The 23,761-nt window shown below is 39.6% G+C and overlaps 1 protein-coding gene across 1 annotated transcript in view; it reads right to left on the bottom strand.

The window, feature by feature from the left end:
- LOC144805539 (uncharacterized) overlaps positions 1-23,761 on the bottom strand; it is a 165,749-nt gene that overhangs the window by 134,783 nt on the left and 7,205 nt on the right. Inside the window, exons 2-6 of the mRNA XM_078672074.1 lie at positions 19,497-22,741; positions 10,950-11,035; positions 7,107-8,335; positions 6,425-6,587; positions 4,722-5,087 (exon numbers count right to left, since the gene is read on the bottom strand). Coding sequence (XP_078528200.1) covers positions 4,722-5,087; positions 6,425-6,587; positions 7,107-8,335; positions 10,950-11,035; positions 19,497-22,431 — 4,779 coding nt within the window. The 5' untranslated portion in view covers positions 22,432-22,741. The remainder of the gene's footprint in view (positions 1-4,721; positions 5,088-6,424; positions 6,588-7,106; positions 8,336-10,949; positions 11,036-19,496; positions 22,742-23,761) is intronic.

The following is a 23,761-nucleotide window of genomic DNA, read 5'->3' on the forward strand; positions in this document are numbered from 1 at the left end:
ACCCACCCACACTGGCTGGCTGCACAAGCTGTGGTTCACGTTGGGCATGGAACGGATCCAAGCCACGCTCACGCACACCACTGACACATTCCGCACCACTTGGCAACCGCTCCTGACGTTGCTCTCCAGGGAATTCCACGAAATTACCTGCCCGAAATATCTTCGTATTCTACGGCTCACAGACTGCACTGTGGACCGAACACAACCAGAGGCACCCTGATACATTCTAATTTGCTACAACTCACACGATTACTATAGACGACTGGCGTACTGGTGGGGTGGGGGGGGGGGTTGGGTGTTTGGGAGGGAGGTGGGTTCTTAGGGCTGGCTTGTTTCCTTGTCGCCCCGATTGGGGGATTCTTTAGACTTCCAGGCACCACTTTTCCATTTGAGCACGCTTATCTTGCTCACCTACCGCTTCATAGAGAAGACGTGTCTGTCTGTCTCGCTTGCCTAACTTGCCTGTTGATTATCCATTGCTATGCCATGCCTTTTTCTTTTTCTGTTTTAAAACTCAATAAACATACTTTGACATTAAAAATTGCAAATATTATTTTAAACATTATGTATGTATATAAAAACGTATTTTTTCGGTTTATCTATGTAAAAATTAATATTATAAATATGTTCAATATTCATAATATTAATTTAAAAAAAATAACATGACTTTGTAAAAAACTAAAATGTTACTGTTACAAAAGAAATGTACATATTTATCTATGACAATATATTCAATGTCTATGTGAATAAAATATTTGTTATTAAATAAAAAGTACATATTACCAATTTGCTTCTTTAACTATTTAAATTACAATATATGTAAATAAACATAAAATTATGTTAATATCATTTATGTGTTAAAAACATATATATGTACTTCATATATTTTTTAGGATAATAAAAACTGTGTATTAAAAAATGTCAATTGAAATAAAAAATTATTCTCTACTTACAATGTATTGTTTATATGTTAATAAACTGTTTTTCATTTATTGCATTTAACCCTGTGTATGTTTCCTTCTTTATTATTGTATATAAATATTAATTGCATATGAAATATTCTATATAAAAATGCCTTTTAAATTTTAATATTTGTAAAAATGTATTAATCTTTTAAGTACTACAATAACAATAATTATAATGAGAAAATACAATTTCTATGTAATGTAAAAACGTTACTATATTGTCCTACCAACAATAATTATTTATATAAAAAATGTTTTCTTATTTCCACTGCACCAATTATAAACTCACAAAACCATACTACACATTAAAACCATACAAATTACAATTCCCATTTCACCAATTGTAAAGTCATGGAAGGTGCTGGACACTGAACCCATACTAATTACTATTCCCACTCCAGTGGGTGCAAGAGTAGGGAAAGTAAATACTTCATATATTAATAATTAAATAAAAAAATAATATCAATATAATTTATTTAACAAATGATTAACTATTTAATTTAACATAATAATTAATATATTAAAATTACTAATTAACTATCATTATTTATATTACTTACCTATTAATAATAAATTACAACTAATTACCAATAATTTATTAGATAATTAAAAAATTATTTTTTAATTTTTTTCTATTAAATACAATTAAATAAAAGATATATTAACTTTTAACACATACTTTTACAACGCATACCTTTACAACAAAACTTTAACAAAGCAAATACCATTACACCACATTTATTTACAAAGAATGTTTTTACAAAGCAAATACCTTTACAACGCATAACATTACAACATAACTATTTATAATTATATAATATTTAGTTTAATGTATATTAATAGAAATATATTTTATTAAATGTATTAAAAATTAAGTAATTTAATGAAAATTTTAAATTACCTTATTTTTACCCTGTACCCCTCTACCCTAAAACCCCAAACTGACCCTGAACCCTAAAAACACCCCTTTACCCACAAACTGAAAACTGACCCTGAACCCAACAAATACCCCTTTAGCCACAAACTCAAAACTGACCCTGAACCCTAAAAATACCCCTTTAGCGACAAACTGAAAACTGACCCTGACCCCTAAAAATACCCCTTTACCCACAAACTGAAAACTGACCCTGACCCCTAAAAATACCCCTTTACCCAAAAACTGAAAACTGACCCTGACCCCTAAAAATACCCCTTTATCCACAAACTGAAAACTGACCCTGAAACCAAAAAATACCCCTTTACCCAAATACTGAAAACTGACCCTGACCCCTAAAAATACCCCTTTACCCACAAACAGAAAACTGACCCTGAAACCTAAAAATACCCCTTTACCCAAAAACTGAAAACTGACCCTGAACCCTAAAAATACCCCTTTACCCACAAACTGAAAACTGACCCTGACCCCTAAAAATACCCCTTTACCCACAAACAGAAAACTGACCCTGAAACCTAAAAATACCCCTTTACCCAAAAACTGAAAACTGACCCTGAACCCTAAAAAAAACCCTTTACCCACAAACTGAAAACTGACCCTGAACCCTTAAAATACCCCTTTACCCAAACACTGAAAACTGACCCTGCACACTAAATATACCCCTTAATCCCCAAACTGAAAACTGACCCTGAACACTAAAACGACCCCTTTACCCAAATACTGAAAACTGACCAAGAACACTAAAAATACCCCTTTACCCAACAATCCAAAGCTATAACATTTTTTATATAATTACATACTTACCAACACTTACGTTGTAATGGTATGCATTGTAAAAATACCTGCATAGTTAAAACATTTAATCTAAATACATGCGTTACTATGGTTTTAGCGTTGTAAAAGTTTCATTGTAAAGGTAGTGCATTTTAAACGTTGTGTGCTAAACGTTTTATACCTTAATTAAATATTAATATTTCCTTATTTATTATTATATTACTTCCCAATCTATTCCCCTATCAACAAACAACCCACTCCAGAAAAGTAAAAATGTAATGTAACATAATTAGCAATTAAACAATTAGATTACATTATTTACCAATTATTTTTTAAATAATGAACATTAATTTTTTAATGAGCAATTAATTAAATATTACTACCAAATAATAAAATTGCATATTTAATTGATTATAATTTAATTACTTCCCACCCTATTTCCCTATAAACTCACAACCCCCTACATAACATAAATTACTTAAAATAACATAAATAGCAATTACTCAATTAAATTATATTATTTACCAATTAAAATTTAAATAATTAAAATACATTATTTAAGTTACAATTATTATAATATTACAACCAATTAATATTTTTAACTTTTGTAAATAATAATAATAAAATTACTTACCACCCTATTCCCCTATAAACCCACAACTCGCTACATGACATAAAATTTATAAAGTTACATAATTAGCTATTATTCAATTAAATTAATTACCAAATAAATGTATTAAAATTAAAATATATGATTTACTGAACAATTATTTAAATTTAAACACCAATTAATACATTTACATATTTAATTATTTACAATTAAATTACTTCCCACCCTATTCCCCTATAAACCCACAACCCGCTACATGACATAAAACATTAAATTTTATATTTTTAACAATTATTCAATTAAATTAAATAAATTACCAATTAAGTTATATATAATTCACATTTTTTATTTAATTAACAATTAATTAAATATTAATACCAATTAATTAATTAACATATTTAATTATTTATAATTAAATTACTTCCCACCCTATTCCCCTATAAACCCACAACCCGCTACATGACATAAATTATTTAAATGAGCATAATTAGCAAATAATCTATTAAATTAAATTAATTACAAATTAAATATTATATATTAAATTAAATTTTAAATTAACTATTAATTAAATATTCATACCAATTAATAGATTTACATATTTAATTAATTATATTTAAAATACTTCCCACCCTATTCCCCTAAAAACCCACTACCCGCTCCTAGAAATTATTATAGTAATTTAATAATTTTTTTAAATTATTAATTATTTTTTTAATTATTTCTATATAAAAAAACAAAAAAATACAATATATTTTAACAATAAATGTATTTATAAAACATTAAAACAGTGTACATTTAACTATTAGATATTATTTATATCCATATTAAGAGTCGATATCATGACAGTCGATATCATGACAGTCGATAACACAACTTTCGATATTTTTAAACTACTAAACAAATCGATATTTTTTTCTAACGATATTACTTACTCGATATTTTATCTATCGATATTTTTTTACATACATAACAATCGATAAAAAAAACATCGATATTACTTACCTCGATATTAATGCCATCTCGATATTCTGGAGTCGATATTATGTCCATTCGAAATAAAACACTCGATATTAAGACTGTACACCAAATAAATCACATGAAACTTCTGTTGAGTTGGTTGAAGTTTATTCGAAGAGCAACGAGCCACCGCACCATACATTGGCACAGGGAAACTCCAACTGGCAATTTACAGAACTTGAACAACATAAACTCCATGACAACAAGAGAGTTCCAGAGAAGGAACACAGTAAGCACAAGCAAATACAACATTATCTCTTTTTTTCCAAAGAAAAGTAAGCAATTACCACATTATAAAAGAACAGGAAGAACAAAAAAAAACAAGAAAAGAAAGAGAAGACAAGTAAAATAAACAAAATGAGAAACCAAAAGTCTAACGAAGTTTCCACGGAAGACGGGTCACACGTGAAGACTTCCTTACAGAACCACCACTCATGGGACACACTTCAGGGACACAAGTCGGTGCCGGTGGTAAAGACTTATCCACCAGATCAGAAAACTCAGGTTGAGAGTCACGATTGGAACATGCTCCACTGTCACCTACTTCCACCTTGATGACTTTGCAAAGATTCCACCAATGACCACCTTCCACCATGATTGCATTTCCACACACTTTCTCAACACAAACAGGTTCACCAAATGAGTCACAACCTTTCTTGACTGTCCTATAATTCTTCACACGCACCATATAACCAGGAGAAATATTAACAGTTTTAGTGGATTTCTTGTCATCATATCTATAGGCCATTTTGTCTTGGGCAGTTTTAACACGCATCTGCAACTCTTCCTGATTTACAAAAAGAGAAGGAACTTTTTGAGCAACTGTTCTCAAACGCCAGGCAGTATAAAGTGTTGATGTGGGTAATCTTCCTCTGAGGGAAACAAAAGGAGCAACCTTTGTTACAGAATGCGGGGTCGTGCGATAAAACCAAATCATGGATCTCACAGCATTCTCCACATCAAAATTGTTTCCTTTGGCCCACTTTATACACTCCAATAACACACGATTCATTCTCTCAACTTGACCATTCGTTTGAGGATGCCCCACTGAACTCCTCAAGTGCTTCACACCAGATTCCGACAAAAAGACACGCATTTCAGCATTAACAAATTGGACACCATTGTCAGAAACTAGCGTCTCAGGAAAACCTTCCCTCATAAAAATTTCTCTTAGAAAAAGAATAGCACAATTAGCAGTGGGATTGGCACAAAATTTAACCTCAAGCCATTTGCTATGAAAGTCCATTAGCACAAAAGCAAATCTTAAATGTGAAGGGAGAAAATTAAAAGGACCAACAAGATCAATACCAATTTTCAGCCAAAGTTTAGAAGGAAAAGGAATAGGCTGCAAAGGAGAACAACAACTTTCAAGCCTTTCTCAGCAGAAGCACATACACAACACGCCTTGACTCTTTCGTGCACATCCCCATCCATTGAAGGCCACCAGTAGTGCAACCTCAATCGTCTCTTCGTCATTGTGACCCCAAGGTGACCATCATGAGCCCTATCTATCAAATTCGCTCGTAGATTCAGAGGAGGTATGCATCTGTCATCCCTCATGACAACCCCATCTTCTATTGAAAGCTCTTCAGAAACCTTCCAAAAAGGTTGAATATGGGAAGGTAGATTTTTTTCTTTAGGCCAACCAGCAACAATATAATCTTTGACTTTCAGCAAAGTTATGTCAGAATTCATAGCATCCATCCATTCATTTTCAGAACAACTAACATTTCCTACAGCATCTAAAGTAGCAATAAAACAATACTCTCTATCCTCATCCAAATCTGTACCTTCATTTTCTTGTAAAGGAAGTCTAGAGAGCATATCAGCTGTACAATTGTCCTTGCCGGGTATATGTTTTGCAACAAACTGATATTGCAACAAGTTGGTCGTAAGATGAGCTATGCGTGGTGTGGCATACTTAACACGATCACCAGACAAAATGTAAACCAAAGGCTTATGGTCAGTCTGAATTACAAACTTCCTTCCCCAAATAGAAGTCCGAAACTTTTCTCAGGCCCAATAACAAGCAAGCAGCTCTTTTTCGATCACTGAATAATTAATTTCAGGATCCCTTAAGACCCTTGAAGCATAACTAATAGTGACCTCTTTTCCGTCAATTACCTGAGTAAGCACTGCTCCCAGACCATAATTACTTGCGTCAACTGTAATGATACAACTAACACTGGGGTCATAAGCCTTCAAAATCTTAGCATTCACCAATTCAGATTTAACCAAATCAAAAGTTGACTGACAGAGCTCATCCCAAACAAAAGTAACACTGGATCTGAGCATATTAGACAGAGACTTCATTTTACAGGCATAATTCGGGATAAAACGTGAATAAAATTCACATAAACCCAAAAATGAACGTAACTCATCTTTATTCCTTGGTACAGGACAATCAACAACAGCTTTAACCAAACCGGGTCTAGGGGAAACACCCAAACCAGAGACCAAATGACCCAGAAACTCAACTTCTTTTTTCCAAAACTCACATTTGCTCTTTTTAACAACAATCCCTTTGTCATCAAACTTCCTGAGAACAGACCTGAGAGTATAATCATGTTGATCTAAAAATTTGTCAAAAATCAAAACATCGTCTTGAAAAATTACTATTCCCTTGACATCTTTGAGAACACTCTGCATGATTCTTTGAAAAACTGAGGCCGCAGAAGCAAGCCTGAACGGCATTCTACAAAATTGAAATGTCCCAAAGGGAGAATTAAAAGCAGTGTAATGTCTTGATTCATCCTCCAACACAATTTGGTGGTACGCGGAGGCTAAATCAATTTTTGAAAACTACTGCGCATCTCTCAGCTCTTCCAGCAAATCACCAATCTTTGGAAGTGGATGGGCATCCACCCAGATCTCCTTATTAAGACTCCTGAGATCACAACAAAGACGAATCTCTCCATTCCTTTTACGTGCCACCACCAAAGGACTAAGCCATAAACTAGACTCTATTGGCTCTATAATACCATTTTTCTCCAGTCTCTCAAGTTCAGTTTTAAGGTCAGCTCTCAAACTAAAAGGTACAGACCTTACTTTATGTTTCACTGGTACTGCATCACTTTTAACTTTGATCCTATGTGTAAATCCTGCAATTTCACCAAGTGAATCAGAAAAAACTCTGGGAAACTCTTTCTCCAGACACGATGAAACAGGCATATCCAGCACAACAAGTACTTGTTCTTTAGCACCCGGTCTCAATAACATACCAAACAGACCCTGATGGTACCAACCCAAGATGTTCAAACCAGGCACAGCCACGTAAATCTTCCCCTGTATCCTCCTATCCTTGAACTGCAAAACGTCTTCAATGTAGCCCTCCAAAACTATCTTGCGACCCTCATAGGAGACAGGTGCCCTGTCTGGAGGAAACAACTCTCTATCTGCCCAAGATTGCTTGAATAAATCCAAAGAGATCATGGTTATCCTCGCTCTAGAGTCTACAAGAAGCTTTAAACAAACATCACCTACCATAATATCCACATAGGGATCTACACATTCTGAAGGATCCCCAGTCACAATACCATCTTCAGTAACAGTGACAATCATGTCCTTAAATTCTTTCACCATTTCACATTCCGAGACTTGCTCATCCTCCATCACACAACTGACTTTCTCAGATTTACTCAAACTGGCTTGGCAAACTTTAGCCAAATGACCAAATTTCCCACACTTATAACACTTCGCATTTTTACCAGGACAAAAACTATTTTCTTTGGAATGTGGAGGATAACCACATCTATAACACATATTTTTCTTAAAAGAACTCTTTTCATTGAACCTCTCTTTCTTAATAAAACTGGACTTAGATGCTTGCGAAACAACTGCATTTACACTTTCTTTTTGGACATCAGTTTTGCTCAATTCTTTAATAGAAGTTTGTGCCAGCTCAAGACTTTTTGCTACCTTTATTATTTCTTCTAAAGTTGGATTTCCCATGGTAAGTAGTTTCTGTTGAATATGTTTGTCGCCGCAGTGTGCGATGAACTGATCCCTCACCAATTGATCTCTGAAGTCACCAAACTGACATTCAGCACAAAGTTTACGTAAGGCACTTAAATAGGAATCAACATCCTCACTCTGTAGTTGCGCTCTCTTAAAAAAACTTGTGTCTTAATACGACTAAACTTGGTTGCACATCAAATTTGATAACAAGCTTCTTTATCGTTTCTTGATATTCATCAATGATCTCACCCTCAGCAAGAACCAAATCAGGCAAATGCTTGTACACCTCCCTCCCCTCAAATCCCAAACAGTTCAAGAGTAAGAATTTCTTTCCCTCAGACCTGTATCTTGAAGCACCAATGGCGCCAATATAGGTGTCGAAAGCATCAAACCACTGCCTCCATTGAATTTGTGGAGTACCAGGACTCTCTAAGAAGGGAGGAGGTTGATTGACAGATTGCATATTGAGCAAAATACGACAAAAAATCAAATAAAGAAGAAACACACAACCTTTTTGTCAAACCACAATTGATCTAAACATATGCCAAGTTAGCAATAAAATTAGAAACTATAAAGGTTATCATATAGAGCTATATGAGCAAGAATTGTCACGGAAATCGAGTTGTAGTACAAATAAAAATACTATCTTACTACAACTCAACGAACGCTGGATGTGAGTAAACACAGCTTAGCAGTTCTGAGAGACAATACCAGTCACGATGTCTATCTTCCTTCGGGAAATATGAGACAGTTAATTACACAGGCTGGTAAAAAAAACGAATAGTTCATGACGCTCTGAAAATGTACTCAAGCACTCTGAAGAATGACGAGTAACGCTCTGTGAATTCCCGGACTCCTTCTTATGACGCGCTATGCTTTCGCCAACTCCTGTTGTACGTTCGACAACGTCATCAGTCGGGAAAGGCGCTGAAGCAGAGACGATCTCTACGCTGAAGAATGACGAGTGACGCTCTGTGAATTCCCGGACTCCTTCTTATGACGCGCTGTGCCTTCGCTGATGAAGAACAAATGACGCTCCGTGCATTCCCGAACTCCCTTTTATGACGCGCTATGCTTTCGCCAACTCCTGTTGTACGTTCGACAACGTCATCAGTCGGGAAAGGCGCTGAAGCAGAGACGATCTCGCTGCTCTTTACAACGGTCACTGCGCCTCAAATCCAAACATGAAGCGTGAATCGCAAGCTTCAACCAAATAGGTGATATCTGCGATATTGAAATTTTCAACGATGAACTTATTAATGGTAAATGTGAAAAGCAGCAAAATCGGATGTCCGCGGTCCCTCTTTTTTTTTAATATTTGAAATGACCCACCCTTGAACCTCCTCACCTTTTAAGATAGAGCCGGAAAAACTTCCGCTGGGGAAACTAAATTCCCTTTCAAACTTACTGCCGCTGGAGAAGGCGGTAGGGTCATAGGGTTAATCAGCAGTCCTGAAAATTCAACTTCTTCAGTAGATTGTAGCAGTCATGAAATTCAGCATAGAAATCACACAGCAGTGGCTCGTTTTATATTGACCCCAAGTCCTCGTCGCCAAAATTATGTTGTGGGTGTCAAATAAATCCCATGAAACTTCTGTTGAGTTGGTTGAAGTTTATTCGAAGAGCAACAAGCCACCGCACCATACATTGGCACAGGGAAACTCCAACTGGCAATTTACAGAACTTGAACAACAGAAACTCCATGACAACAAGAGAGTTCCAGAGAAGGAACACAGTAAGCACAAGCAAATACAACAATAACCCATAAACCTCTTGAGATCTGGGTGAATATACTATAAATGACAACAATATCTCAAAAGGTAACAATAGGGGAGTCAGTTATATTAGTATGTAAAATACATTACGCGGAAGGAGACAGCGGGAGACTCACGTAAAGTTTTGCAAAAGTGCACATGGCATAATATATATGGAAAAAGGTTTAGATATGGTACAGTTGTAACGGCACTGTAAGCATGAAATGCATAGGCAGCCCAACTTGGACTTGGTGCACAATTACACTCGTGACACATAGACGTGGCGACGCAAGTGACAAGGTGAGAACAGAGGAACTGCGCGTGGTGACAAGTGAATAATATATACAAGTGACTGTGAGGTTCAGCACGGATTGATTCACAAAGGTTGCGTGGGGATAGATGGAAGCAATTTAGTTAGAACCACACGAAGTTGAGGCACCTCCAATTGCGCTGTGGGGTCGATGACGTTTAGATCCTAGGAACTCAGGTTCATCATAAGGATGGGGCTGCTGTCTTAGGAAGTGCTGTACACGGGAGAAGTAAGACGTGTCAGGGTGTGGATGGGAAAACTGGAAGGAGCGCATAGTGAAACCAATCTAGGCGCAGGGGGGCCTGCTTGTGGGTCAGGCTAACAGTGGTACCTGTTGTAGCGCACCAAGGTGGCGCGAGATAGGAACGATGGGCGGGAGTCAGTGGGGTTGCAGGAGAGGCATGACTGGCAACTGGGAGGGTGGGCTCTGGACCTAAGGAGGACTATCTAGAGCAGAACAATCTGCTGAGGAGGAAATGGCCATATGAGCGCAGGGAGGGTCTCGAGAGACTGCAGGGGCTGGCATGCGAGGGCGGGGAAAGCAGTGATTATCCCAGGGTGGGTGAAAACTCAGGTCGGTATGTTGAGCCAGGGGAAGCCGAAAGCAGTGTTGACGGAGAGCAAGTACCTGCATGCTTGACTTCCAAGGTGGGATGTGGCCGATGTGCTCACAGGCTGTACGGCATTGCGTGGGTGGTCCAATGCCAATTGCATCTAAAAGGGAAGGGGCAACTGTTGAGGGGGAGCACTCTTACCTGGGCAAAGGCTAGCGGAAAAGTAGTACTGTCGGGCCGTTAGGGGAGCGGGTGGGGCACCACAGGAGCAAACGTGGCTATCCCGGTGGCCGGTGGGTGGAATTCTTCGTTCGTCAAGGGCAAACGTGCCGATCCTTAAGGCTGGAAAGGAAGAGGACCGGCGGCATCAGGATCAGCGGGGGAATTATAATGAGGGGTGGGCAGGCTGGGCGCATGTGAGGTGACTTACCGGGGAGAAGAGCGAAGTAAATCCAGGCGGTGGGGAGCGGCACGTGTGTCAGCCGTAAACCGCCACAGTCGTGTCCGGTTACGCTGTACGTTCAAGGGGAGCCGTACAAGTATAGCAAAAGCGGTCATGTGACCGTGGAATCAGGGTGTGTCTGTTAGGTGGGTCTAGGTCTGTGTGGAAGGCGGGGCTAAGTGGTGGGTGGGTGTGTTGAGCATGGCCCGTCTAAGAGCAGAGGCTGACAGGGAGGGCTGTGGGGGCGTGACAGGGGGTGGAAATGAGGAAATGGAATGTGCGTCAGTCAAGGAATATGTGAAAAGCGAGGGGCCATGATTCTTCGAGGTGCAGAATGAATTTACATGATATTATGGTGCACACTTGAATCAACAATGGAGCAGACAACTTTATTGAGTGAACAACATGACTGGTGTCTGCATGGTGGTTATTAAGTGACTGTAATAAAGTGATACAAAGGTGTTACATGAGGGCATTGAAAATCAAGTAACTGCATATAACAACCTCAAAATTATACAGTCAAAATACATTGGTATGGAACGGCTGGTCGGACAACCTTCAAGTTTGGTCCACAGACTTGACAGAACAAGAAAGGAATAGGTGAATGGAAATTGTAGCATTCAAAGAGAGACCACGTTTGTCAATTTTCAGGGGGGTCGTACTGAAGTGGTGTTACAATAGGATGGTACTGTTCCATTCATCAATGGTGTTAAGGCCCTGGTTCACAGAGTTGCAAATAGTGATCCATTTGCATTCACTCTTGTTCAAGAGGGCTCTGAGGTTGACACCTCTGAGTGGTAGTGTGGGTTGATCAATCACCTGCCAGGTGTTGTCAGTTACATAGTGTACCTTCTCAATGTAGTGGGACACAAGTGGGGCTATCAAAACTTTGCAATGTATCCTGCTCTTGTGCTGGATTATTTTCTGTTTGATCATTTGTGTGGTTTGGCCAATGTATATGAGGTCACAGGGACAGCGGATGGCATAGATGACATTTTGTGATCTGCAATTGGTGAACGTGTTGAGTTTGTAGGTGGTATTATTGGTTTTGAACTCTTTAGCGTTACATGTAAGGTCACATACAATGCAAGACTGGCATTTGTAATGTCCCACGATTGGTGGTAGTCCCCAGGCTGCAGAGAGGGTGTTCTGTCGAGTGGGTTGAGTAGGCCATGTGATTGCATCTACTAGGTGGGTGAATAGATTGTCCCCTCGACTGTACGAAAAGAGAGGAGTTTCTCTAAACGATTCCTGAGTTCGCAGAAGGGACCAGTTGCGTTTGATGATCTTGCTCACTTGGTTGCAGGAGGGGCTACATTTGGAAACAAAAGGTATGCGACTCATGGCTTTCTTGGGTTGGGGGGTAAGGAGGTTCTCACGGTGACAATACCAAGCCCGTTTGCAGGCCCTGGAGATGAGGCGTTTGGGGTATCCCCTGTCAAGTAAATTTTGGATGAGGGAAATAGTGAGTCTGATGGTGGTGGAGTAAAGAAAATAGAGGGCAAAAAAATAAGTTGAAAACACGTGTCGGCTGTCTTTCTGTTTCTAAACCTGACTTGAAATAAAAGAAAAGAATACCAAGACGTATACTTATTTTCTCAGTATATATGACACAGAAGAACTGAATTTGGGGATTCAACTACCCCTGCAATTCTTATACAGAAGAGCACAAAACCAATCACACATTGCATTCATTTATTTAGGGTGGTATCTGGGTGAAACCACCATTTTGGTTTGTGCTACATCTATTTGGGTCATGACCTTTGTGTGTGAGCCCTGGTAACACCCATCAATTCTACACTCTAAATTCCCAAAGCAGTAGTTAGTTTCTTTAAAACAAACACACAAAAAACAATTACCTTACAAAAAAAGGAAACATACAAAAATACCTTCCCAGAACATTTAAACTGAATTACGAAAGTAGAAAAAAAGCACCCAGTTGCTAACAAATCAATATTTTATCAATTTATTTACATAACATGACATTGTTTAAAGGCATATATTGGTAAGAATGACATCAATTCCACAAAAAACAGGTAAGTATTCGTATAAAACAATGAAAAATGTCAGACATATATGTAGAAACAATTATATTGTGGAACACCAGTCCATAGAACTTCTAAAGGAATGGCAAAGCAGTTTTTGTAATTGCAGATTTCCCCATATGTTAGAGGTATGGCAAGGGAAGGGTACTGATGGGCCAAACAGGACAATACATAGATGTGGCAAAATCCTTTATGCCCCCAACTGTTTGCGCCTTGGGTGGCATCTCCTCTCGCAGATGTTATTGATGGATTTCAACTCTTCTTGTTTATGGGTCTCCTCAGGACATGGACAGCGACTGTTGGGTGGTATTTTCAAAAGAATTAAAGTGTGAGCACACCCAGGATCTTTCAGTTCAAGGAGTGGTAGAAATACCCTGTCTGTACGAAGATGAAAGTTTGAATTAAGTTTCAATGACGAATTCATACGTTGGTTGCAAACTCTTGCCACAATCGTGTTGGAACATACCTGTTTGTTGGAATAATTGGTGTAGATTCAGGTGCTTTGTTACAGCCGGGAGCAGACATGGGCCAATGCTGCCAGATATCAACATTTATAATCCTCCACCGGGCGGCGATAGCAAGGTCAGAATGTTTCTGGATCGCTGCTGTAGTGTAATTCTTGATTACCAAAAATGGCATGTGCGCACATTGGTGTAAAGATGCATGTTGTGTCATTACATCAGTGAAGGATCATGGGGATGTAGTCTACGTTCATTAGAAAGGATAATGCACGCAGTAGGGACGTAGGAGTTTACTTCAGTTAGGGGAAGTGCTAAGATAGAGCTTGAGCAGAGTAATCATTTATGAAAAAGGGGCCATGTGAATTCTAGATCCTATATTTGGCCGTGACTTGTATGAGAATGAATTAGCGGCGGCACACTGAATGAAAAAGAGTCATGAGAAGTGTGACCCCTTGGTAATGATTCCAAATGTAGGATGGCCAAATGGATTCAGAAGGAGCTTTTGCTCTACATGTAGGGGAGAGAATGTAGCCATACGGCTAGAGCGGTCGACCCGGGTTCGAGTTTTGGCAACAACGCTTAACATCTTGTCATTCTGGGCATATCACTTAATCTCCCTGTGCCTAACAAACATGAATGTGTTCATCTGTAACGAAACTGGTGCCCATGTACGGCGCTCTGATACCCGAATTCTCGGGTCTAGTTTGTGCTATATAAAACTCTAAAAAAAGAATGTAGGGGTCACTGTGTGTATTACTACAATGCACTACAGTTCCTCCCCTGGCAATACTGGGTAGGCAACATAAGCAAAGGTCAGCCCTTCCTACTTAGTGCAAGATGAATGTCACTTTCACCCAATGGCCCTGTTGTGCACAAACCAGCAGGTGAAAAGATTACGACTGTGGTGCAGGAGAAGCTCTGTTTATGTAAACACAGTCTTTTCTCCGACTCTGAACTTGGTGAAAGAACCGCAACTTTTGCGAGTTGAGAGCACTGCCAAAATACGACAATGCTCACACTCCACTAAATGCAAAATGACATCACTTGCATCTTTGTGTGCATGTTATAGGGTGATAGGACTGAAATCCTAAGAATTATATCTATATTTATGAGTTTCTCCTTCATGGCCATGTCTGGTTTTCTGGTAAAAGGCTATGAGTTGGAACTGATGTTTGATGGGATTGTAATCTCTTTTCGTTATACACTTCCGCCTGGATCATGATCCCAGTGTGTGTCGAATACTGCAACGCTCCGCAGCGTACGCTTTGCTGAAAAAAATACTTCTGATAGTACGGATTTCTTACCAAATTGAGCTGACTAGAGCCTTGATACTAAATAACTGCATTTGCCTCCAATGGCATACAGAATAACATTTTAAATCCTCTGCACCATCTTTAAAGTAAAGGATAGACACGGACCTAAATGTCACCACTCACAGAACCTGAACTATATTCCAAAGAACAACCAGAGATCTAGTGATATAAAGGGGAGAGGAGTTGCCCTAACGTCTAGGGCGGTCGACCTCAAATCTGAGGTACCGGGTTCAAGTCTCAGCAATGACGCTGAACATCATGTGATTCTGGGCAAATCACTTAATCTCCCCGTCCCTAAAAAAATTAATGTGTCCTACTGTAACGCAACTGGTGCTATGTAAAGCGCTCTGATACCCAATTCCGGGTCAAGTTTGCGCTATATAAAACTCAGTAAAAAATAAAAAAATAAAACAAATAAAAAAATCTGCTAGTTCATGCCAGGAATAACTAAAAAAACATACAGTAAAAAAACTGTTCTCATGATAGCCCTGTTCTGGAATTTTGTGTTGAAAGCAGAAGAGTAGAGCTAATCTTACAATACATGAGAAAGTGAAAACAAGCTTATTCAATGAAGCCTTCCCAAACACCCAGGAATCTTCTGAGATTACCTCCGCACAGGTCCACGAAGGAACGGGGACCCTTTGTACACATGTTTGACACCTGCAGAAGACTGGATTTGAACTTTTCCTGGCATGAACTAATCTTCTGAAGTTTGGATTCTACTTTGTCTAATGCAAGTTTATTGTAGGGATGACTGCCTTTTTTTGCCCTGCCGCTGAAAGATGGCCAGGGCAGGGGGAGCACTCTGTTACTACATACCTGAACGGCCCATGTCAAGTGTTAAATCTGCAGGGAGATTTTGGCTTATTAAGAAATAAGACTTTGTAAGCTAAGATGTGGGGCCTACGTTTACAATGGAATAAAAGCAAAACTATAAGTTTCAGAGAGGAGGGTGTTGTTGGATAAAAGAATACCAAAGTGGCTGAAGGTGTAACACATGACATGGGGCAACTTGGCAGCCATGGAACTAACCGTCAGCTCACCTCTGAAAGAGGGAAGAAGTGGGCCAGAGTCGATCACATGCCAGCATTACAACCGACAGGCCTGAGATATAACTTTGCACATGTCAGGATCACCTGTCAGAGGCATGTAGGGCTGGGTATGAATAAGTCACCTTTGAACTTAGGTGTCGGATTCAGACACACATTAAACCAGTGTCAGAAAGAAAAGCAGTAGGGGGCATATTCGGTCACATGTTAAGATTAGCTCTGAGGAACAGGATTATCTCTGTCTTGAACCTGAAACAACAATATTTAACAAAGTCAGTAACATCCCGAGTTCCCTCATGAATGTCATTGACTCTGCCGCAGTAGTGCTGCATCACATCATGCTAATTTTGGGAAACCGCCATTACAATGTGGCTGTTATCATGCATAGCCTTTACCACGCTTGCGTTACAACATGTGTACCGTTACCATGCATAGTATTTACCACGCATTTTTTTACAACACATACGCTTTTACTCCGAATGCTTTTACAATGCATTATGTTGTAAAGGTATGAATGGTAAAGGTATATGCATGAGACTGCTAGTATGGGCATAAGTGTGGTTACTGTGGTGAAGGCATTTGTCTGCCAATAAATGTAGTCAGATGAAACAAAGAGACCCTTTCGCTTCCTCTTTATGATATGCATCGTGCCTCAGCCTTACAGAGCTGCCTTGTAGTGAGGTAAGGAGAATTGGGCATGAGGTGGGGGTACGGCTTTAGGGCTTTTGGCTAGAGGTTTTTTCTTTTAAGGACTGGGCGCGAGCGCGGGTCGCGTTGGGGTCTGGTTTTAGGGCTCAGGGCAGGGGCCAGGAATTGTGTGGGGGAGTCGTGCCAGGGTCTGGTTTTAGGGCTAAGGGCAGGGGCTGGGAGGTTTGTAAATGGGCGGGGGTTCTCGCCGGGGTCCAGTTTTAGTGCTCAGGGTGGGGGTCACGGAAAACCTTTACCACGCACATGCCTTTAACATTTATGCTTTTACAATGAAATTCGTTGTATAGGCATGCTCTGAAAAGGTTATGCGTGGTATTGGCTTTCACATTGTAATGTACGCATTGTAACGGCAAGCGTTGCAATTAAATGTGTTGTTCAGTCATATATCAGCTAATATACTAAGCAATGGCATGGCATGGGGTGAAAAAAGTAATGAGTTTGACTGTTATTCCGAACACCTGCCTGTGGGAGCCTATTTGCAAACATTGCTCGCATCACCTTCTCTGTGTTTTTTCTATTAACTATGTTACCAAACTGTGATTCTAGTTTCACTTTGTTAGATTTTCAGGCTGAGGCATTTCTCTACAAATGTTATGCGGCCCACTATGTAGGCAGTCTGTCTAATATATCCTGCATGCTTTTCTTAATTAATCCTGTTGCAACTACAATTATACATGTTTTCTTATACAGTCAGGTCCAGTTTATGTTAAAAGCTTTTCTGGAATTCAGAGGACAAACACATATTTTTCTGTGCGCTCTTTCTTCATGTTTAGTAAGATTAATTTTTTGACGGAATCTTTTCTTGCATTTAGAACACTGCTTTTCCCCGCTATGTCTTCTCTCAAGGTGAATGAGACCAGATTTCTGAATGAAACTTTCTGGCATTCAGGGCACTGATACAGCTTTTGTCCAGTTTGTATTCTTTCATGCTGATTGAGATTGGCTATGTGATTGAAGCTTTTCTGGCATTTCAAGCACTGACAAAGTTTTCTCCAGTGTGCGTTTTCTCATGTCGAATGAAACTGGATTTGAGATTGAAACATTTCTGGCACTCCGAGCACTGATAAGTCTTTTCTCCAGTGTGTGTTTTCCCATGTTGCGTGAGACTGAATTTATGGCTGAAACTTTTCTGGCACTCCGAGCACTAACATGGCTTTTGTCCAGTGTGTTTTCTTATGTCGAATGTGACTGACTTTGAGACTGAAGCTTGTTTGGCACTCCGAGCGAATATATGACGCTACTTCGCAATGACCATTACTTCGCAAGTTTATTCTGCAAAATCATTTACATTGCGAATGCATTGAAATGTACTTAAAATGCGTTTTCACTTTATTTAATTAATACTCATACCATGTAAACTCCTTTACTGCACGTATTAAGTGCAAAAAATCTCTAATACTAACCTATCCCCTGGGACAGGATGACAGTGAATTATGGTTTTTTGGTGGGGGAGTATAGCAAATGTAATTAAAAACCATTTTAAATTTAAAAATGAGTCAAGTAATCCTTAATGTATTTTAATGTTTTTAAAATGCTTTTAATAAATTAAATATGTCTTTTGGGTGGGTGATTCCTTCTACTTTTTAACACATTCACATTTACAAATAGGAACACTACATTACACAAATCCTCAAACACTATACTACCCTACACTACTCAAACACCTCTACACTACCCTAAACCCTAAATCACTACCCCTAAACGCCCTTCCCCTTTCCGCACAGTCCTGTCCCTACACTCTTTCACTACACTGCAAGACCCCCCGACACTAGCCTAAACCCTAAAACTCTACCCTACACTACTCAAAGACCTCTACACTACCCTAAAGCCTAAATCACTACCCCCTAAACGTCCTTCCCCCTTCCCTCAGTCCTGTCCCTACACTCTTACACTACACAGTATGACCCAGACGCTACCCTAAACCCTAAAATTCTACCTACACTACTCAAACACCTCTACACTACCGTAAACCCTAAATCACTACCCCTTACACATTCCTCCCCTGACTCCCTGTCCTGTCCTTTCTCTTAAACACTACCCTTCATGACCCCAACACTACTTTAAACCCAAAAACAAAAAAAACACTACACAAACAAAACACTACAACCTAAAAGACTACCCCTTGCACAACCCTAAAAAATACACAACCCCCTTACCTCTCTCTCCTCGTGGTCTCTCTCTTCCCCTTCATCCGTGGTTCCTCTCTTATCCTGCTAAAAGCGTCATCATAATTGCATATTCTTGTTTGGAAACGGAAGCGCCTCCTTTTCCAAACAACGATGTATATAGTTTGCAAAAGTAAAGTACTTTGTGAAGTAACGGTAAATGCGTACTAATGGTAATGCGTACTAGTGCCCACTAAGTAAAGGTAGATTACCCTCCGAGCACTAATGAGGCTTTTCTCCAGTGTGTGTTCTCTCATATTGATTGAGATTGGATTTGAGATTATGCTTTCTGGCATCCGGGCATTGATAAGGCTTTACTCCTGTGTGTGTTCTCTCGTGTTTAGTGAGACTGAATTTATGACTGAAAGATTTCTGGAACTCAGAGCACTCATAAGGGTTGTTTCCACTGTGTGTTCTTTCATTTCGAGTAAGTTTGGCTTTCCTGGCACGCAGAGCACTGATATGGCTTTTCTCCAGTGTGCATTCTCTCATGCTGATTGAGACAGGATCGGAGACTGAAAGTTTTCTGGCATTCCGAGCACTGATACGGTTTTTCTCCAGTGTGTATTTTTTCATGTTGAATGAGATGGACTTTTAGACTGAAATGTGTCTGGCACACCAAGCAGTGATAAGGCCTTTCTCCAGTGTGTGTTCTCTCATGCCGATTGAGATTGGATTTGTGACTGAAAGTTTTCTGGCACTCCGAGCATTGATAAGGCTTTTCTCCAGTGTGTGTTCTTTCATGTTTAGTGAGACTAAATATTTGACTGAAACTTTTCTGGCACTCCAAGCACTGATAAGGCTTTTGTTCAGTGTGTAGTTTTTCATGTTGAACGAGATGGACTTTTTGACTGAAATGTTTCTGGCACAGCAAGCATTGATAAGGCTTTTCTCCAGTGTGTGTTCTCTCATGCTGATTGAGACTGAATTTATGACTGAAACTTTTCTGGCACTCAGAGCACTGATAAGGGGTTTCTCCAGTGTGTGTTCTTTCATGTCGAATAAGATTGACTTTCCGACTGAAGCTTTTCTGGCACTCAGAGCACTTATATGGCTTTTCTCCAGTGTGTGTTCTTTCATGTCGAATGAGACTGACTTTGTGACTGAAGCTTTTCTGGCACTCAGAGCACTTATAAGGTTTTTGCCCAGTGTGTGTTCTCTCATGTGCAGTGAGAATGAATTTTTGACGGAAATGTTTCTGGCACTCCGAGCACTGATAAGGCTTTTGTCCAGTGTGTGTTCTTTCGTGTTGAATGAGACTGGATTTGAGAGTGAAAGTTTTCTGACATTCCGAGCATTGATAAGGCTTTTCTCCAGTGTGTGTTCTCTCATGTTTAATGAGACTGGATTTTTGACTGAAACTTTTCTGGCACTCAGAGCACTGATAAGGCTTTTGTCCAGTGTGTATTCTTTCATGTTTAGTGAGACTAAATATTTGACTGAAACTTTTCTGGCACTCCAAGCACTGATAAGGCTTTTGTTCAGTGTGTAGTTTTTCATGTTGAACGAGATGGACTTTTTGACTGAAATGTTTCTGGCACAGCAAGCATTGATAAGGCTTTTCTCCAGTGTGTGTTCTCTCATGCTGATTGAGACTGAATTTATGACTGAAACTTTTCTGGCACTCAGAGCACTGATAAGGGGTTTCTCCAGTGTGTGTTCTTTCATGTCGAATAAGATTGACTTTCCGACTGAAGCTTTTCTGGCACTCAGAGCACTTATATGGCTTTTCTCCAGTGTGTGTTCTTTCATGTCGAATGAGACTGACTTTGTGACTGAAGCTTTTCTGGCACTCAGAGCACTTATAAGGTTTTTGCCCAGTGTGTGTTCTCTCATGTGCAGTGAGAATGAATTTTTGACGGAAATGTTTCTGGCACTCCGAGCACTGATAAGGCTTTTGTCCAGTGTGTGTTCTTTCGTGTTGAATGAGACTGGATTTGAGAGTGAAAGTTTTCTGACATTCCGAGCATTGATAAGGCTTTTCTCCAGTGTGTGTTCTCTCATGTTTAATGAGACTGGATTTTTGACTGAAACTTTTCTGGCACTCAGAGCACTGATAAGGCTTTTGTCCAGTGTGTATTCTTTCATGTTTAGTGAGACTAAATATTTGACTGAAACTTTTCTGGCACTCCAAGCACTGATAAGGCTTTTGTTCAGTGTGTAGTTTTTCATGTTGAACGAGATGGACTTTTTGACTGAAATGTTTCTGGCACAGCAAGCATTGATAAGGCTTTTCTCCAGTGTGTGTTCTCTCATGCTGATTGAGACTGAATTTATGACTGAAACTTTTCTGGCACTCAGAGCACTGATAAGGGGTTTCTCCAGTGTGTGTTCTTTCATGTCGAATAAGATTGACTTTCCGACTGAAGCTTTTCTGGCACTCAGAGCACTTATATGGCTTTTCTCCAGTGTGTGTTCTTTCATGTCGAATGAGACTGACTTTGTGACTGAAGCTTTTCTGGCACTCAGAGCACTTATAAGGTTTTTGCCCAGTGTGTGTTCTCTCATGTGCAGTGAGAATGAATTTTTGACGGAAATGTTTCTGGCACTCCGAGCACTGATAAGGCTTTTGTCCAGTGTGTGTTCTTTCGTGTTGAATGAGACTGGATTTGAGAGTGAAAGTTTTCTGACATTCCGAGCATTGATAAGGCTTTTCTCCAGTGTGTGTTCTCTCATGTTTAATGAGACTGGATTTTTGACTGAAACTTTTCTGGCACTCAGAGCACTGATAAGGCTTTTGTCCAGTGTGTATTCTTTCATGTTGAATGAGATTGACTTTGAGATTGAAGCTTTTCTGGCACACCAAGCACTGATAAGGCTTTTCTCCAGTGTGTGTTCTCTCATGTTGAGTGAGATTATTTTTTTGACTGAAACTTTTCTGGCACTCAGAGCACTGATAAGGCTTTTCTCCAGTGTGTGTTCTTTCATGTTGAATGAGATTGACTTTGAGATTGAAGCTTTTCTGGCACTCAGAGCACTGATAAGGCTTTTCTCCAGTGTGTATTCTTTCATGTTGAGTGAGATTATTTTTTTGACTGAAGCTTTTCTGGCACTCCGAGCACTGATAAGGCTTTTGCCCAGTGTGGATTCGCTCATGGCGAGTGAGACTAACTCTCTGGATAAAGTTTTTCTGGCATTCTGAGCACTGATAAGGTTTTTGTCCAGTGTGAGTTTGCATATGGGAAGTAAGACTGACTTTCTGACTGAAGCTTTTCTGGCATTCACAGCACTGATTAGGATTTTCCCCAGTGTTGATTCTCTCATGTTGAATGAGACTGGATTGATGACTAAAATTGTTCTCATATTTAATACACATACAAGATTTCGTTCTGGAATTGTCTTCACATTGGTTTTTATCTTGTGAATTTGCCATATTAAGTAAGAAATTGAGCCAGTGCCAGGACAGGTTTAGATAAAGTTCACAATTAACCTCTCACATAGACTGTACGCCCTGTTCTTAACACTTCTGTCCAGAGCTCATATGTTGTCATCTCAATAGGCAGCTTAGCTTAGTCATCCTACAAACCTTCCTTGAGCATTCCTATTGCACCTTGAATGACGTCTCTCACAGGTTACAGTCTCCTTATGGCCAGGTGGATTCTTATCTGCAGTTCTTTATTTTGTGAGTCAAGCGTTTTCTACATTCATTTTGGAGCTTTATTAAGCAGTGATACTTTACCACCCTGTAGAATTAAATGAAAGTAGTTAATAAAATTAAATTGGCAAAAAGAAATATTATAAGCTGATTCAATGCATTGAGCTGTCATTTTTTGAATGGAAGCAGAGAATGTTTGAGCTGTTTTGCAGGTAGTTTGTGGTGACACAGTGTGCAACAGACCACAAGGGCCAAGGGAGTGGACACAAGGCAGCCAGTAATGTACAGATTCTGGTGTTGTTTAAGCAACGTTAGATAATGCATTGGCCATTCCTGGGGACAGTGGCTTTGGGATGCAAAGGATACTTCTTTCATTCATCTCTATGGAAAAAGAAACATTTAGAGAAGAGGGAGATGGAAGCCGGGCCAGGGATGAGGAGCTACATCTGTGTGTGTGTGGCCTTTGCAGTGACGTCATTGATTAGCAATGTGCAGCAAGATATACGGTGTGAGTAGAAAGACAGGGAGTTCAGGAGACGAGGAGAGTGAAGGGGTGAGAGGGAAAGAGATGTGGTGATGAAAGAAGATTCCTTTTATCAAGCGAGAGCTAAGCTGTGTGCAGGAGGGAAGGGGAAATGCAAGTAGCAGAGGTACAGCAATCAGTGAGAGTGGAGGATAGAAGAAAGGGGTCAGATGGCTACAACGGTGCAGTGTTTGTAGGTAGTCAGGGGAAGGAACAGAGGGAAAGTGGGTAGGTGAGAGCAGAGTAGTGAGGGAGAGAGGTGAGGAATTCATGCAGAAGAGGAAATTGGTGGCTTCAGGATCACACATGAAGGGGTAGAAACGAGAGCAGGCAGTGAAAGGGGTGACGGAAGGTATGGGAGCAGATTAGGAGATAGGTAAGGTAAACGTAGCAGGGCCCTGGAAGAGGCAGAAGGGAAAGAAGGAAGGAGGACTGTGTCAAGAGGAAGGAAAGAGTGGGAGCAGAATGCAGAGAACGGTGGACTGAGGAGAAGATGGGAGGAGAGTGAAGAGAGGCTCAGAAGGAGAGAGGAATGGACAAAAGTGAAAACTGAAAATGGAGTTGTACTTTTGAAGTAGTAAAAAA

This window comes from Lissotriton helveticus, chromosome 1_2, assembly GCF_964261635.1.
Source record: "Lissotriton helveticus chromosome 1_2, aLisHel1.1, whole genome shotgun sequence".
Taxonomy (NCBI): domain Eukaryota; kingdom Metazoa; phylum Chordata; class Amphibia; order Caudata; family Salamandridae; genus Lissotriton; species Lissotriton helveticus.